This window comes from Heteronotia binoei, chromosome 2, assembly GCF_032191835.1.
Source record: "Heteronotia binoei isolate CCM8104 ecotype False Entrance Well chromosome 2, APGP_CSIRO_Hbin_v1, whole genome shotgun sequence".
Lineage (NCBI taxonomy): Eukaryota > Metazoa > Chordata > Lepidosauria > Squamata > Gekkonidae > Heteronotia > Heteronotia binoei.
The window spans coordinates 201,114,396-201,128,690 of NC_083224.1; the positions used below are offsets into that span (position 1 = coordinate 201,114,396).

General features: G+C 48.7%; 2 protein-coding genes across 2 annotated transcripts in view; both read right to left on the reverse strand.

Annotated features, from left to right (window-relative positions):
- APC2 (APC regulator of WNT signaling pathway 2) overlaps window positions 1–14,295 on the reverse strand; it is an 86,642-nt gene that overhangs the window by 43,531 nt on the left and 28,816 nt on the right. Inside the window, exons 2-5 of the mRNA XM_060232842.1 lie at window positions 9,764–9,922; window positions 5,147–5,237; window positions 1,918–2,110; window positions 603–711 (exon numbers count right to left, since the gene is read on the reverse strand). Coding sequence (XP_060088825.1) covers window positions 603–711; window positions 1,918–2,110; window positions 5,147–5,237; window positions 9,764–9,922 — 552 coding nt within the window. The remainder of the gene's footprint in view (window positions 1–602; window positions 712–1,917; window positions 2,111–5,146; window positions 5,238–9,763; window positions 9,923–14,295) is intronic.
- On the reverse strand, window positions 6,830–6,982 carry LOC132567183 (dolichyl-diphosphooligosaccharide--protein glycosyltransferase subunit 4-like). The gene has a single exon (XM_060232843.1). The coding sequence runs from the start codon at window positions 6,961–6,963 to the stop codon at window positions 6,850–6,852; it is 114 nt and encodes a 37-aa protein (XP_060088826.1). The 5' UTR covers window positions 6,964–6,982; the 3' UTR covers window positions 6,830–6,849.

Sequence of the window (14,295 nt, forward strand, 5' to 3'; positions counted from 1 at the left end):
TTCCTTCCTTCCTTCCTTCCTTCCTTCCTTCCTTCCTTCCTTCCTCCCTTCCTTCCTTCCTTCCGAGAAAGTGGCTCTCAGAACTCAAAATCACAACATCCAAATTTGATGTGGGGCCTATTTTCATAATTGTGCTGATCTATTCTCTTCCTCAGGGCAGTCAAACCTTTCCTGTCCGCCCCTATCCCCCGCCCCTCCCCAGGTCAGAAGTTGAGAAACAGTATTCATTTTTTTCCACTGCCGGTTTAAACCCTGTGGAGGCCCCTGGGCAGTCAAAATCTTGGGGGCCCCCTTGCAAATGATCTCAGAGTGTGAGCACCCGCCCCGCCACCCATTGCCCCTGCTGCAGCCATCTTCTCAAAAGCCCCTTTAACAGAACTGGGGGAGAGGCAGAGAGAGGCAGACTTGGAGATGACTCCAGCAACCACACCAGAGCGACTCGGTTGCTGGCTGCGTGTGCAGGCTGGGAGGGCTGCAAGCAGGGGGGGAATGGGGGAGAAGCCAGCCCGTGGGAGCCCATAGGCCAGTGCCTACTTGTGCCTAATTGTTAATCTGGCCCTGTTGGGTCTCAGCACCACCCGACACGCAAGCAGACAACTCACCGTCTCCACTTGTGGGAGCTCATCCAGCCGTTTGGAGAGGCTCTGGAGCTGCGTGTAATACCACAGCTTCTCTTTTTCCTCCTTCTCAATCTCGCTCAGCAGAAAGCACCTGGGGTGGGGGAGGGGTCAGGACGGGGAACAGCATTCAGAGAATGGGATGGGAGACCCAGACAGGAAAACAGATGAGGACACAGGGGCTGAGAACAGACGTGCATTCTGGGGCGGCTGGGAGGAGTCCCGAATTGGGACAGCTCAAAAAGAGCCATCCTGGAGTCTCCAGACAGTCCCCGGCGAGGCAGCCCCATCGCGTCCGTGAGGCGTGAGGCGGCTGGGCACCTCCACATGGGAAGGTGCCCTAGACGCCGGATTCCCTTTTTTCTCCCCCTTGTGGGGCAAGTGCTCATGCGCAGAAGCGCACCAGTGCTCTGATTGGGTTCCTCTTTTAAAAAAACCTGGAACAGCTTGGGGTGGCTTGGCAGCTCCAGACCGCCAAGTTACCTCACTTGCGACCTTCCCCGTCCAGACGGCGGGGAGGCGACTGACCGCCGGCTCAAATATTTGCTACCACTTTGGAAGTGGTACCTTTTTGAGCCGGTCAAAGAAGCCTGGAGGACGGGGTGAGGATGGGATAGAGACGGTCGGCAGATGTTGCCATCTGAACGGATTTTTTGGGCCGACTTCAGAGGCGTCTCTGAGTCGGCCTAAAGTGCCGGTCTGTAATCAGCCAAGGAATGACAGAAAAGAAACTGGTGGGTTCCAGCTTTGGATGTAGAAAGTTCCAGGTTCAACCCCTGGCATCTCCATTCAGGGCCAAACAACACATGCCGGCATTCATAGGCTTGACCAATGACAGCCATTTTAAAATGCCATGAGTAGTATTCCTTCTAAGCTGAGTTAGTGTGAGCTGGCTCACAATTTTTTAGCTTCCAGCTCACACGTACTTGTCTTAGCTCAGGAAAAATGGCCCCAGAGCAAACTGATTTAAGCAGAAGCCCACAACTTGAAGAAGAAGAAGTTTGTAGATTTATACCCCACCCTTCTCTCTAAATCAGAGTCTCAGAGCTGCGCACAACCTCCTTTATCTTCTTCCCCACAACAGACATCCTGTGAGATAGGTGAGGCTGAGAGAGCTCGGACAGAAGCTGCCCTTTCAAGGACAGCTCTGCGAGAGCTATGGCTGACCCAAGGCCATTCTCAGCCTGCACATCTGGCTTTTTTCGAGGGGGGAGGAGGTGCAGTCTTGAATGGATAGTGCTGAGAAAGGGACACGGGTCAGGAAGGCCCCTCAGCCCCCGTGACCCCCTCTGTTCTTTACCTCTCTCGGTCCAGCTCCTCCAGGAGCCGGAGGGTGGCCCGGCTCAAGTCTCCGAGGCTCCCTTTCCTTTGGAGCGTGGCCGAGTGGGTGGGGCTGTCCTCAGTGCTCTGTCCCGGGCACCCCGCCTCTTCAGGGTCGAAGGCCGGCAGCTGGAACTTCAGGCTGTACAAGCTGGTGATGTCCATCTGCAGAGCTGGGGGAGAGGAGGGCAGGGAGGGGAGCAAGCACAGCGGATAAGGAAAGGTGTTATCGTTTTAGCAAATGATGTCCGGATCTGCTCACCCACTCAGCATTGAATCGTTTTGTCGTAGGGTTGCCAATCCCCAGGTGGGGGCAGGGGATCCCCCAGTTTGGAGGCCCTCCCCCCACTTCAGGGTCATCAGAAAGCGGGGGGGGGGGAGAGAATGTCTGCTGGGCACACCATTATTCCCTATAGACATCGATTCCTGTAGGGTACAATGGATCAGCAGGTATCTGGGGCTCTGGGGGGCTGCTTTTTGAGATAAAAGCACCATTTTTTCAGCGTAATATCCAGTGCCTCTCCCCAAAATACCCTCCAAGTTTCAAAAGGATTGGACCAGGGGGTCCAATTCTATAAGCCCCGAAAGAAGGCGCCCCATCCTTCATTATTTCCAGTGGAAGGAAGGCATTTAAAAGGTATGCAGTCCTTTTAAATGTGATGGCCGGGACTCCCTTTGGAGTCTAATTGTGCTTATCACAACCTTGTTCCTGGCTCCACCCCCAAAGTCCCAAGATATTTCTTGAATTGGACTTGGCAACCCTATTCTGTCAGGAAGTAAACCGTCTCTCCCCATCCACTAGGGTTGCCAATCCCCAGGTGGGGACAGGTTTGGAGGCCCTCCCCCCACTTCAGGGTCATCAGAAAGTGGGGGGGTGAATGTCTGCTGAGCACTCCATTGTTCCCTATAGAGACCAATTCCCATAGGGTAGAATGGAGAATTGATCCATGGGTACCTGGGGCTCCAGAGAGGCTGTTTTTTGTGGTAGAGGCACCAAAATTTTAGCATAGCATTCAGTGCCTCTCCTCGAGACATTTCCCAAGTTTCAAAAAGATTGAGCCAGGGGGTCCAATTCTATGAGCCCCCAAAGAAGGTGCCCCCATCCTCCATTATTTCCAACAAAGTTCAATCATGCTTGTCACACCCTTTCTCCAATCCCAAAGTCCCCAGATATTTCCTGAGTCAGACTTGGCAACCCTACCGTCCACCACGTGGTGGACAAAAGCTGCAAAATGCAGCCGCCCACAGACAAGGAAGGGGCCTTTATTGACTTGGGGGCAGACTTGCCTACATATGTCGAAAATAAAAAGTAAAGGAGGTCCCCTGTGCAAGCACCGGTCGTTTCCAACTCTGGGGTGACCCACCTCATCACGATGTTTTCACGGCAGACTTTTTACGGGGTGGTTTGTCATTGCCTTCCCCAGTCAACCACACTTTTCCCACAGCAAGCTGGGGACGCCTTTTACTGACCTCAGAAGGATGAAAGGCTGAGTCAACCTTGAGCCAGCTACCTGAACCCAGCTTCCGTCGGGATCGAACTCAGGTCGTGAGCAGAGCTTGGGACTGCAGTACTGCAGCTTTACCACTCTGCGCCACGGGGCTGCTATGTTGAAAACAGGACTTTGTAAATTAATCAGAAAAGGAACGAAGAAGAGCCGAGAGCAGCTGTCAGAGGGGAAAGGGCGATGGAGGGAGAGCTGAGAGAAGCAGGAAAGAAGGGGGGGGGGCTGTGGGTTTCCAAACTGTTCCCTCCTCCTCCAGCAGTTCCTTGCTGCCCCCCTCATCTGTTACTGTATCCGGTGGCAAAGTGGCTGTCCCCCCTCCCATTAGGATAACAAAAGTAGTAAAACTGGTTCATCCAAAGACACAATAAGAGTCCCTACATATTCAGTGGGTTCTTTCGGGTCTGCAGCAAAATATGATTTTGTGAATTAACAGAAAGAAAAAGATATACACACCCCATGGAAAAAAGTGGCCTGGTAAGGGTGGGGCATATTCTAGGAGGCACAGAACGGCCATTTCCACATTGCAACAATTCTCCCTCTCGCTTTTGTTGCCAGGGGCAACTGAACATCCATGGAGCAACCCCACCCCCCCACCACACAACTGGAGGGCTTTTTAGAGGCCTTTGGAGGGGGGGAGAATTAGCAATTGATAGAACATTATAACAATGTTCTCTGAATTCCCAGTTTTCTTTTTTTCCCCAAACATCTCTAACCCTTTTCATTGCAGAGATATAAGAGAAAAGGCATTTCGGTTTTAAGAATAAAAACTGGGAATTTAGAGGATCTCGTGGATAGATCATTATTATGCTATTAAAGTATTTCCATTGCTGATATTTTTAAAATATGCAAAAGTCCTCTATCGGTGGGGGGGGGCTGAAACAAGGAAAATGGTGCTGATGTGGGAACTGCAGAAACTGCAAAAATGCACACCTTTCCCATCTTCACAGCATACCAGACATTTTCCCAAAAGATCACAACAAAGTGATGGAAAATACAGATAGAGAATAAGTAGGGTCTGACGTTGGGTGGTTACTCCCCCCAAAAATGCTCTGCTGCGTATGTGAAAAAGGAGCAAAATTTCTGTGTGGAAGCACCTGGTGTTGAGAACTGCTGATTGTCAACTCTAGGAGAAAGCCGGGCGTGAGGAAAAATCAGCCGCCAGGTGTGTGTTTGTTCCATATTCCTATGACTTCCACCCAGTTTGTCATTGACAGTTCCTCGCTCTCAGTAATTTGTCCCCTGCACACAACCATATGTCAGATTTCTAGTCGGATCTTTACAATTTAGTTTAAGGCCTAAAGGTAAAGTTTAAGGCCTAAATATGATAAAGGTAGTCCCCTGTGCAAGCATGGGGTGACGTCACATTAGGACGTTTTCATGGCAGACTTTTTGTTATGGGGTGGTTTGCCATTGCCTTCCCCAGTCATCTACACTTTATCCCCAGCAAGCTGGGTACATCTCGGAAGGATGGAAGGCTGAGTCAACCTTGAGCCTGCTACCTGAACCCAGCTTCCGCTGGGATCGAACTCAGGTCATGAGCAGAGCTTGGACTGCAGTACTGCACTAGACACTTGGTTTTTCCTCTCTCAAATGTCAACTGGATGGTAACCTGCTCCTAGCACCAAACTTCAGCAGGTGGGGCTGTCTAGATTTCTGCAAAATTGCAGCATCTGTACCAAGTCCCTCGAGGCAATATCCACTCACCTTTGAGCTGCTCCAGAACCTCCATCTGCCCCGAAGACACCATCACTTTGGCTTCCTGCTCCAGTTTGCCCTGTAAGTGCTTCAGGACTTCCTGACGCAGAGAAAAAACATGGCCCTAAAAGCCTGTTCCTGAGGAGGAAACACTATGGAGTTTGAGACATAATGGGGTGGAGGCACGATCAAACTTTAGAAAATTGCACGAGGCAGAGAGATACCTTTATCTTCCAGAGCACCAGAACGGAATGAAGTTCATGGCGGAAGCACAATCAAAAACAGGAGAAAAACACAACCCAGCACAAGAAAGAAGAAGAAATTGGATTTATAGTCCGCCCTATACTCTGAATCTCAGAGTCTCAGAGTGGTCACAATCTCCTCTACCTTCCCCTCCCCCCACAGCAGACACCCTGTGAGGCGGGTGGGGCTGAGAGAGCTTTTTACAGCTGCTGCTCTTTCAAGGACAACGCCTGTGAGAGCTATGGCTGACCCAAGGCCATTCCAGCAGCTGCAAGTGGAGGAGTGGGGAATCAAACCCAATTCTCCCAGATAAGTCCCTGCACTTAACCACTACACCAAACTGGCTCTCAGGTAACCAAAAAGGTTAGAACAACAGAAAAGGAAGTAAAATACAACTGTCCCCAGAACACAAATGTACAAACAACCAGTATATAATTTAATAATGCAACCAGAAGTGCACAAATACCTTTAAAAGCAATAGTCCTATGGTTTGGCATGCACCTAAACTTTTTCTTGTATAAAAATATATGAAAACATTGGATAGTAAGCAGTAATAATTTTTCTTTTTTGGTAAATTGTTTTATATGAAGATGTGGTAAAAGATATTGTAAAATGGTGTCTGTATGTTTTATATTTGAAGGATGTTAATAAGTGCTTATATTTGCTAAAAATGCAAATATAATAAGAAGTTTAGTGCATAGTTCAGATTTTTAAAATAATTTTTTTTATGTTTTGCAGTATGGGTCGTAATTTAATACAAATTTATTATCCCCCCACAAAAAAATTCATTATCCCTATTCTTTTTCAGAAGAATATATTGGATTTATACCTTGCCTTTCGCTCTGAATTTCGGCGTCTCAGATTCACTCTGAATTTCAGAGTCTTAGAGCAGTTTACAATCTCCTTTGCCTTCCTCCCCCCACAACAGACACTTTGTGAGGTAGGTGGGACTGAGAGAGCTCTCCCAGAAGCTGCCCTTTCAAGGACAACTCTGCAAGAGCTATGGCTGACCCAAGGCCATTCCAGCAGCTGCAAGTGGAGGAGTGGGGAATCAAACCTGGTTCTCCCAGATAAGAGTCCGCACACTTAACCACTACCCCAAACTGGCTCTCTTCAGCACTTCATTGGAGTTCTCAGGGTTTCTGATTAGACCTAAGAAGATCCATACAGTTTGATACCACTTACTCCCTGGGTGAACATCTTAGTGTAAGATCCATGCTGTGTATGGTCAGTTATCTGTATGTTTCGTCTTGTAACATGTTTCTATTAATAAATTTTGTTTGACAAAAAAAGAGAGAGAGAGCCCATTTTTGCCCTGCTGTGCCAACCCTTGCTTTCAATCCCAGTCTGTCCCATCCTAGCTACAGGCGGTTTGTTCTTGTCCAAGGGAACAGCGAGGAAGAGGCTGTTGTTCCCCGGGGCACGACGCTGGCGGTGTCTGCTTGAGGGGGGGGGGGGTGAAGGAATCCTCACTCTTGCTTCTTGGGGTTGTTGACGGCTACGTAGTGATAGAGGACAAGGAGCAGGAAGAGCAACATGCCCAGCATGTTGGCGAAAATCGCCAGTTGCACGTCAGTCACCATCCTAGCGGCTCGGGATGACGCTCGTATGTTTCTTTATGTTATTATCAAATTAATGGAGTGCTCAATTCGACTTATACTACTGAGAAAGGCCAGGAGCCAAAACTTGGTTCTTACATATGGGGACAATATGTACTTTTAAACCTGCTCCAAATTAAGATGCAAGATGAGACTGTAAAAGAATCATGGATCCGCTGGTTGAAAGACTTTGGATTTAACATGGACTTGGTTGAGTGGGAAAAACTATGGAAACAGAATTTGAAATTAATAAAACCAGCAGATTTTAAAGAAAACCTGTATAAAATGGTATACAGATGGTACCTCACTCCAGATAGACTGGCTAGAATATATCCCACATATTCAAACAAATGTTGGAAGTGTCGAGAAATTAAAGGATCCTTGTTTCATATTTGGTGGCAATGTGAAGATGCCAGAAAATACTGGGCCCAAGTCAATATTTGGGCACAAAAAATCTTGAAAATAAAAATTAGTCATGTACCAGAACTATACCTCTTGAATATTTGTAGACAAAACTAAAACTATTACTATACATAGTCACTGTTGCCAGAATACTTTATGCTAAGTATTGGAAGACCAATAAAATCCCCAACAGAGAGGAATTCATTACCAAACTGTTAGATGCCGCAGAATCTAATTTAATGTCCATAAGATTAAGAGATGGCAATGTGCAAAAATGCCAGGAGGAATGGGATCCCATATATAAGTGGGTAAAAAGTAAAGGTGTTGATTTGGAGTAACAGAAGTTTATTGATCCTCTCCATTCCTTAGTGTGAATGAGTTTGTAGTTGTAGTGGTTTTTCTTTTCAATTGTATTGTTGTGTATTCCCTATTGTGTTCTATTGTGTTTTATTATCTTTTCGCTTATTGTTGTTTTGGATGTATTTGTTTCTTTTTATTATTTGTTTGTTTGCTTGCTTGCTTAATAAAAAACTATATCCTCAACAGTCACACAACCTGCATTTTTGTAAATGGACTTTATATTGGCATTAGGCACTTAGATGCTGAACCACAGGATTGTGGTTTTAAATTGTATTTTAGCACTTCTGGGGGCATTATTAAATTATATACCGGTGTTTTGTACATTTGTACGAAGCGCATAGCAACATTTTACTTTCTTTTTTGTTCACTGCAAGAGCTCCAAAGCAAACAAAAGGAAGCACTTCTTCACACAACGCCTAATTATCTTGTGGAACTTCCTGCCACAGGGCATGTTTAGATGACTGTTGGCAGGGATTTCTTTGCAACGGAATGGAGACAGGTTCTTTCAACAGCTATTGATCATGACAGTTCCCCTGTAGAAAATGGCTGCTTTCGGGGTGGGGTAGACTCTGTCATCATATCCCCGCTGAGGTCCCCCCCATCCCAAACACTACCTTCCCCAGATCCCACTCCCAAATCTCCAGGAATTGTCCAACTAGGAGTTGGCAACTTGGTCTACATTCAGTCTTCCAGAAAGAAGGGTTCTGGGTAGAGTTGCCCACCTCCAGGTGGTAAATAATTATAGAACACTCCATGAGGGTTTTTACCAAAACAAATTTTATACTGAACAATATTCAGTAGTATTCCAAAAAAATACTTTTCTGCAGAAAATAGTACAATGTTCCTTCTTTGTTTGTAGAGCTACACAAAGTCCAAGAAATTCCAAAATAGATATGACTGCTTCCCAAAATTGGTGTGGCTGCAAACGGACTGCTGCTTCCGTCCTCTTTTTGGAGTTTCCTTCTTCAGGCAGCTCACCAAAGGGGCTGGTGTGTCATAAAAAAATTGATTAAACAATATTCTAACTATATATTGTCTTGAGTGTTATTCAAGATATTCCCATGTATACTCACTAAATTATTGCAGCCAATTGAAATAATTTAGTGAGTATACATGGGAGTATCTTGAATAACACTCAAGACAATATGTATTTAAAATATTGTTTAATCAATTTTTTTATGACATGCCAGGCTAGCCCCTTTGGTGAGCTGCCTGAAGAAGGATTGACTCTGAAAAGAGGACAGTTATGCAGTTCCCATGGAGAAAATGCCCACGTTGGATGCTGGACTCTACGGCTTTATGCCCCCAAACCCAACCTCCTCAGGTTCCACTCCAAAATCTCCAGGTGTTTCCCAACCTAGACCTGGCAGCCCTAACTCCCAGGATCAAGTAAATCTGAAAGCCACCTTCTTATAAAACCTCTGTCCCCTAATCCCAGGTCCACAAGCTGGCTGGCTTACTCAGTGGTGCTGGAAAGGCACTCTGTGCATGCTCAGAGGAACCTTACATTATTTCCACACATTGTTAAGAGCAGGGGTGTCAAACATGCAGCCCGGGGGCCAAATCAGGCCCCCAGAGGGCATTTATCAGGCCCCCAAGCAACTGGCTGTCGCCTGCTTCCACCTCCCTCTCTCTTGCTTCCTTCTGCATCACAGCTTGCTTTGCAAGGCTTGCTCAGGAGCTACAGAGCAAAAACTCTATTTTCTCCATATTTCTGCATATTAGGCCACACCCCCTGACATCACCATTGTTTCACACCGGGCTTTTTTGCAGAAAAAGCCAGCAGGAACTTGTTTGCATATTTGTCAAGCCAGTCGGAACTGCATTCCTGCTCAAAAAAAGCCCTGTTGTTTTCCATACAAACATGTGGGAAGAGGAACTGCCCAGTTGGACAGGCCCAAGACCAGTGGCTCAGCATTCTGTGGCTGCTTCTCTCCCCTCCCCCCCCCCCCCCCGCCGAAAGCCTGCACTCTGCTATGTGCGGGCAGCCTCCCCCTCCCCACGGCCCTCTTTCACGTCCCACCTTCATATCTGAAGTCTCATTTTCCAGTTTGGAGAGGTGATTGGAGTTGTCCTCCAGTTCCCTGCGGAGGTGGGTGTTCTCCTTTTTCAGCGCCTCGACCTGCCTGACCAATTGGTCGTAGGACGTCACCGATCCAGACATCTTCAGCTCCTCCATCGACTAGGGGGGACGGGAAGAGAGAGGGAGAGGAGAAAGGAAGCAGTAGAGATGTCAATAAGGAGAAGAAAGCTCATTTCTATCCTGCCCGTTTCCCGAAACTGGGCTCAGGGCAGCGCACAACGTATCTCAATGGTATAGAGTAAAAATATACAATAAATATGATAAAATAAACAATAAGTACACATAATACAATCCGATAGTGTCGCACATCTCTCCTGCCAGTAGCTGGCGTGACATCATATTCAACATATGGGAAGCTTCTTAGGATGGCAATAAAAAAGGCGGGAGAACCCATGGGAGCCAGTTTGGTGTAGTGGTTAAGTGTGTGGACTCTTGTCTGGGAGAACCCGGTTTGATTCCCCACTCTTCCACTTGCAGCTGCTGGAATGGCCTTGGGTCAGCCATAGCTCTGGCAGAGGTTGTCCTTGAAAGGGCAGCTGCTGTGAGAGCCCTCTCCAGCCCCACCCACCTCACAGGGTGTCTGTTGTGGGGGAGAAGACATAGGAGATTGTAAACCACTCTGAGTCTCTAATTCAGAGAGAAGAGCAGGGTATAAATCTGCAGTGCTTCTCTTCTATACCTTGAGGATTGAAGCTGGTGCTGTGATTTAAGTTTCAAAAAATTGGGGGTTCCAATCATAAGAAGCAGGCCTTGAATTCAACAGGAGCTCACAGGAGTACAGCTCCTCACCCTTTCTGATGGACCCCCCTCCTCCTCCCCACCTACCTACCTTGTCCATTGATAGTAGGTGCAGCTGCATAACAATCTCTGGATTAGGAGAGCGGGCAGCCAGCCAGCCACCAGGGGCTTTGCCACACCCCCAGCATTCACCCCTGGAGAAGCCCACACGACCCTTTCTCCACTTCTTATGTGATTTTGGGCAGCAGGTGGCTTGCTGGCCTTTTGACTGGAGGGGGCGTGGCCAAGGAGAGCCCCAGGTGAGCGAGGCCTGCTTGGGCTGGCTGGATCTCCTTTCTTGTGTCAGGTTGCTTTTGGCTGGAGCGGGTGGCATATGCTAATGAGTTATGCTAATGAGCGCCACCACCTATTTTTCTAAAAAACGCCCCCTGATAAGAAGCAATGGATAAAGGAACCAAAACATGTTTAGAATCTGAACACGCGTCTCTTTTGTCTTTTTTCCAGGGGCACTTGGCAACCAGAAGACCTACAGTCTGATTATAAGGACTTTTATAAGGTGCCTTTGGATATTTGGGAAATTGTTTGGTGAACCGCTTATAGAGAATTGCGCCGCTTGGGATTCTTGTTATTTTACATGTAAAAAGGTAAGGTAGTCCCCTGTGCAAGCAGCAGTCGTTTCCAACTCTGGGTGACGTCGTATCACGACATTTTCACGGCAGACTTTTTACGGGGTGGTTTGCCATTGCCTTCCCAGTCATCTACACTCCCCCCCCCCCCCCCAGCAACTTGGGGTACTCATTTTACCAACCTCGGAAGGATAGGAGGCTGAGTCATCCTGGAGCCAGATACCTGAACCAGCTTCCGAATGCAGTACTGCAGCTTTACCACCCTGCGCCACGGGGTTCTTAAAAAAGGCAGTCCCCTGTGCAAGCACCAGTCGTTTCCAACTCTGAGGTGACGTTGCTTTCACAACGTTTTCACGGCAGACTTTTTACAGGGTGGTTTGCCCTTGCCTTCCTTCCCCAGTCATCGACACTCCCCCCCCCCCAGCAAGTACTGAACCTTTAAATAGATTTCAGATCTACATTTCAGATTTAGGTTTCTTAACAGCTCATGGCCAGTATGCACCTTTACATAAGCCACTGCGTTGATATATGTTGTGCCTGGCTCTTGCCGGGAGACACTGTGAATAATACCTATATGAACGGTTGCATGCACTTTTTGAAGTGTTTGGCGGTTCTACTCCCCAGTGTTTTTTTCTTTCCTGACGAATGTCTCCGTCTTACAGGCCCCATGGAACTCAGCCAAGTCCCACAGGGCCCAGATCTCTATGGGAATCGGTCTCCATAGGGAATAACGGAGTGCCCAGCAGAGCTGGGATTTCAGCTTCCTCCGTCTGGGAAGGGTACAGCTGATACCAGCTTTCTCTATCAAGAGTGTGGGGACTGACCTTAGATGCCTCTCTGACTTCGGAGGCTCAGGTCACCAATACGGCCAGAATGGCATCTGTTGATCTTCACCAAATCCAGCAGCTGGTCCCCTAGCTGTCCTGCGCTGGCCTAACCACAGTCACCCATACAATGGTCATCTCCAGACTGGATTACTACAACTCACTCTACACTGGGCGGCCTTTGAACTTGCTCTGGAGACTTCAGCTGGTCCTGAACATAGTTGCACAGGTCCTTACAGGCACCCTCTTGAGTGCGCATATACAGTCTGTGCTCCCATCAACTGCACTGGCTCCAGATTGAATACCAAATCAAGTACAGGGTTTTGAAGCCCAAAATCAGGGGTGTCAACCATGCAGTTCTGGGGCCGAATCAGGCCCCCGAGGGCTCCTATCAGGCCCCCTGAGCAACTGGCTGTCATCTGCTTCCTTCTCCCTCTCCCTTCTGCATCACACCTTCCTTTGCAAGGCTTCCTCAATTGCACAAGAGCTACAGAGCAAAACCTCTATTTTCTCCATTGGCTGAGCCACCTCCCTTGGGGAGGAAGGGGGGAAGGTAGAGCTTGTTTTCCTGAGCTCTCTCAATCACACAGCAGAGCTACTGAGCCAACTCTCTCTTCCTTCTATTGGGTGAGGTTCCTCTCCTCCCCCCAGTCCCCTGGGGAAGGCAGAGCTTCCTTTGCCCAGTTCCCTGGATCCCATGGGAGAAATACAAAGAAAGCACCTTTAAGACCAACAAGTACTAATTTTTTAAGCATGTTTTAAGGTTTTTTAAAAAAAAAATATTTAATTGTGTTCATAAATGTATCTCTGTTACCTAATCTTAAATAGCACGACATAGCCCGGCCCAACCTGACATGGCCCGACCCAACAAGGTCTCATCTAGATCAGATCTGGCCCTCATAACAAATGAGTTCGACACCCCTGCGGTCTCTCCCTATACACCCGCCAGAGAGCTTGATGCTCAACAGGTACAAACTTATTGGTAGTTCCTTGTTCCAAAATGGTCTAGCTGTCCTTGGCCTGGCCCCAGCCTGCTGAAACTGTCTTCCTAGAGCAGGGTGGCCAAACTTGCTTAACATAAAAGCCACAAAGAATAAACATCAGATGTTTGAGAGAAGGAAGGAAGGAAGGAAGGAAGGAAGGAAGGAAGGAAGGAAGGAAGGAAGGAAGGAAGGAAGGAAGGAAGGAAGGAAGGAAGGAAGGGAGGGAGGGAGGGAGGGAGGATAGGGAGGGAGGGAGGGAGGGAAGGGAGGGAGGGAAGGAAGGAAGGAAGGAAGGAAGGAAGGAAGGAAGGAAGGAAGGAAGGAAGGAAGGAAGAAGGAAGGAAGGAAGGAAGGAAGGAAGGAAGGGAGGGAGGGAGGGAGGAGGGAGGGAGGGAAGGGAGGGAGGGAGGGAGGGAGGGGAGGGAGAGGAAGGAAGGAAGGAAGGAAGGAAGGAAGGGAAGGGAGGGAGGGAGGGAGGGAGGGAGGGAGGGAGGAAGGGAGGGAAGGAGGGAAGGAGGGAGGGAAGGGAGGGAGGGAGGGAGGGAAGGAAGGAAGGAAGGAAGGGAGGAGGGAGGGAAGGGAGGGAGGGGAGGGAGGGAAGTGAGGAGGGAGGAAGGAAGGAAGGGAGGGAGGAGGGAGGGAAGGAAGGAAGGAAGGAAGGAAGGAAGGAAGAAAGGAGGGAGGGAGGGAGGGAGGGAGGGAGGGAGGGAGGGAGGAAGGGAGGGAGGAAGGAAGGAAGGAAGGAAGGAAGGGAGGGAGGGAGGGAGGGAGGGAGGGAAGGAAGGAAGGAAGGAAGGAAGGGAAGAGGGAGGGAGGGAGGGAAGGAAGGAAGGGAGGGAGGGAGGGAGGGAGGGAGGGAAGGAAGGAAGGAAGGAAGAAGGAAGGAAGGAAGGAAGGAAGGGAGGGAGGGAGGGAGGGAAGGAAGGAAGGAAGAGGAGGGAGGGAGGGAGGGAGGGAGGAGAGGAGGGAAGGAAGGAAGGAAGGAAGGAAGGAAGGGAGGGAGGGGGAGGAGGGAGGGAGGGAGGGAGGGAGGGAAGGAAGGAAGGAAGGGAGGAGGGAGGGAGGGAGGGAGGGGAAGGAAGGAAGGAAGGAAGGAGGAAGGAGGAGGAAGGAAGGAAGGAAGGAAGGAAGGAAGGAAGGAAGGAAGGAAGGAAGGAAGGAGAAGGAAGGAGAAGGGAGAGGTGAAAGAAAGCAACTTTAAACTTTAAATGCATTCTCCAAGCCGTCAACTGGCTTGGCTTGGAGAATGCATTTAAAGAGACAGATGCCTTTTCTAAGCCAGCTGATGCAGTGGTGGGGAC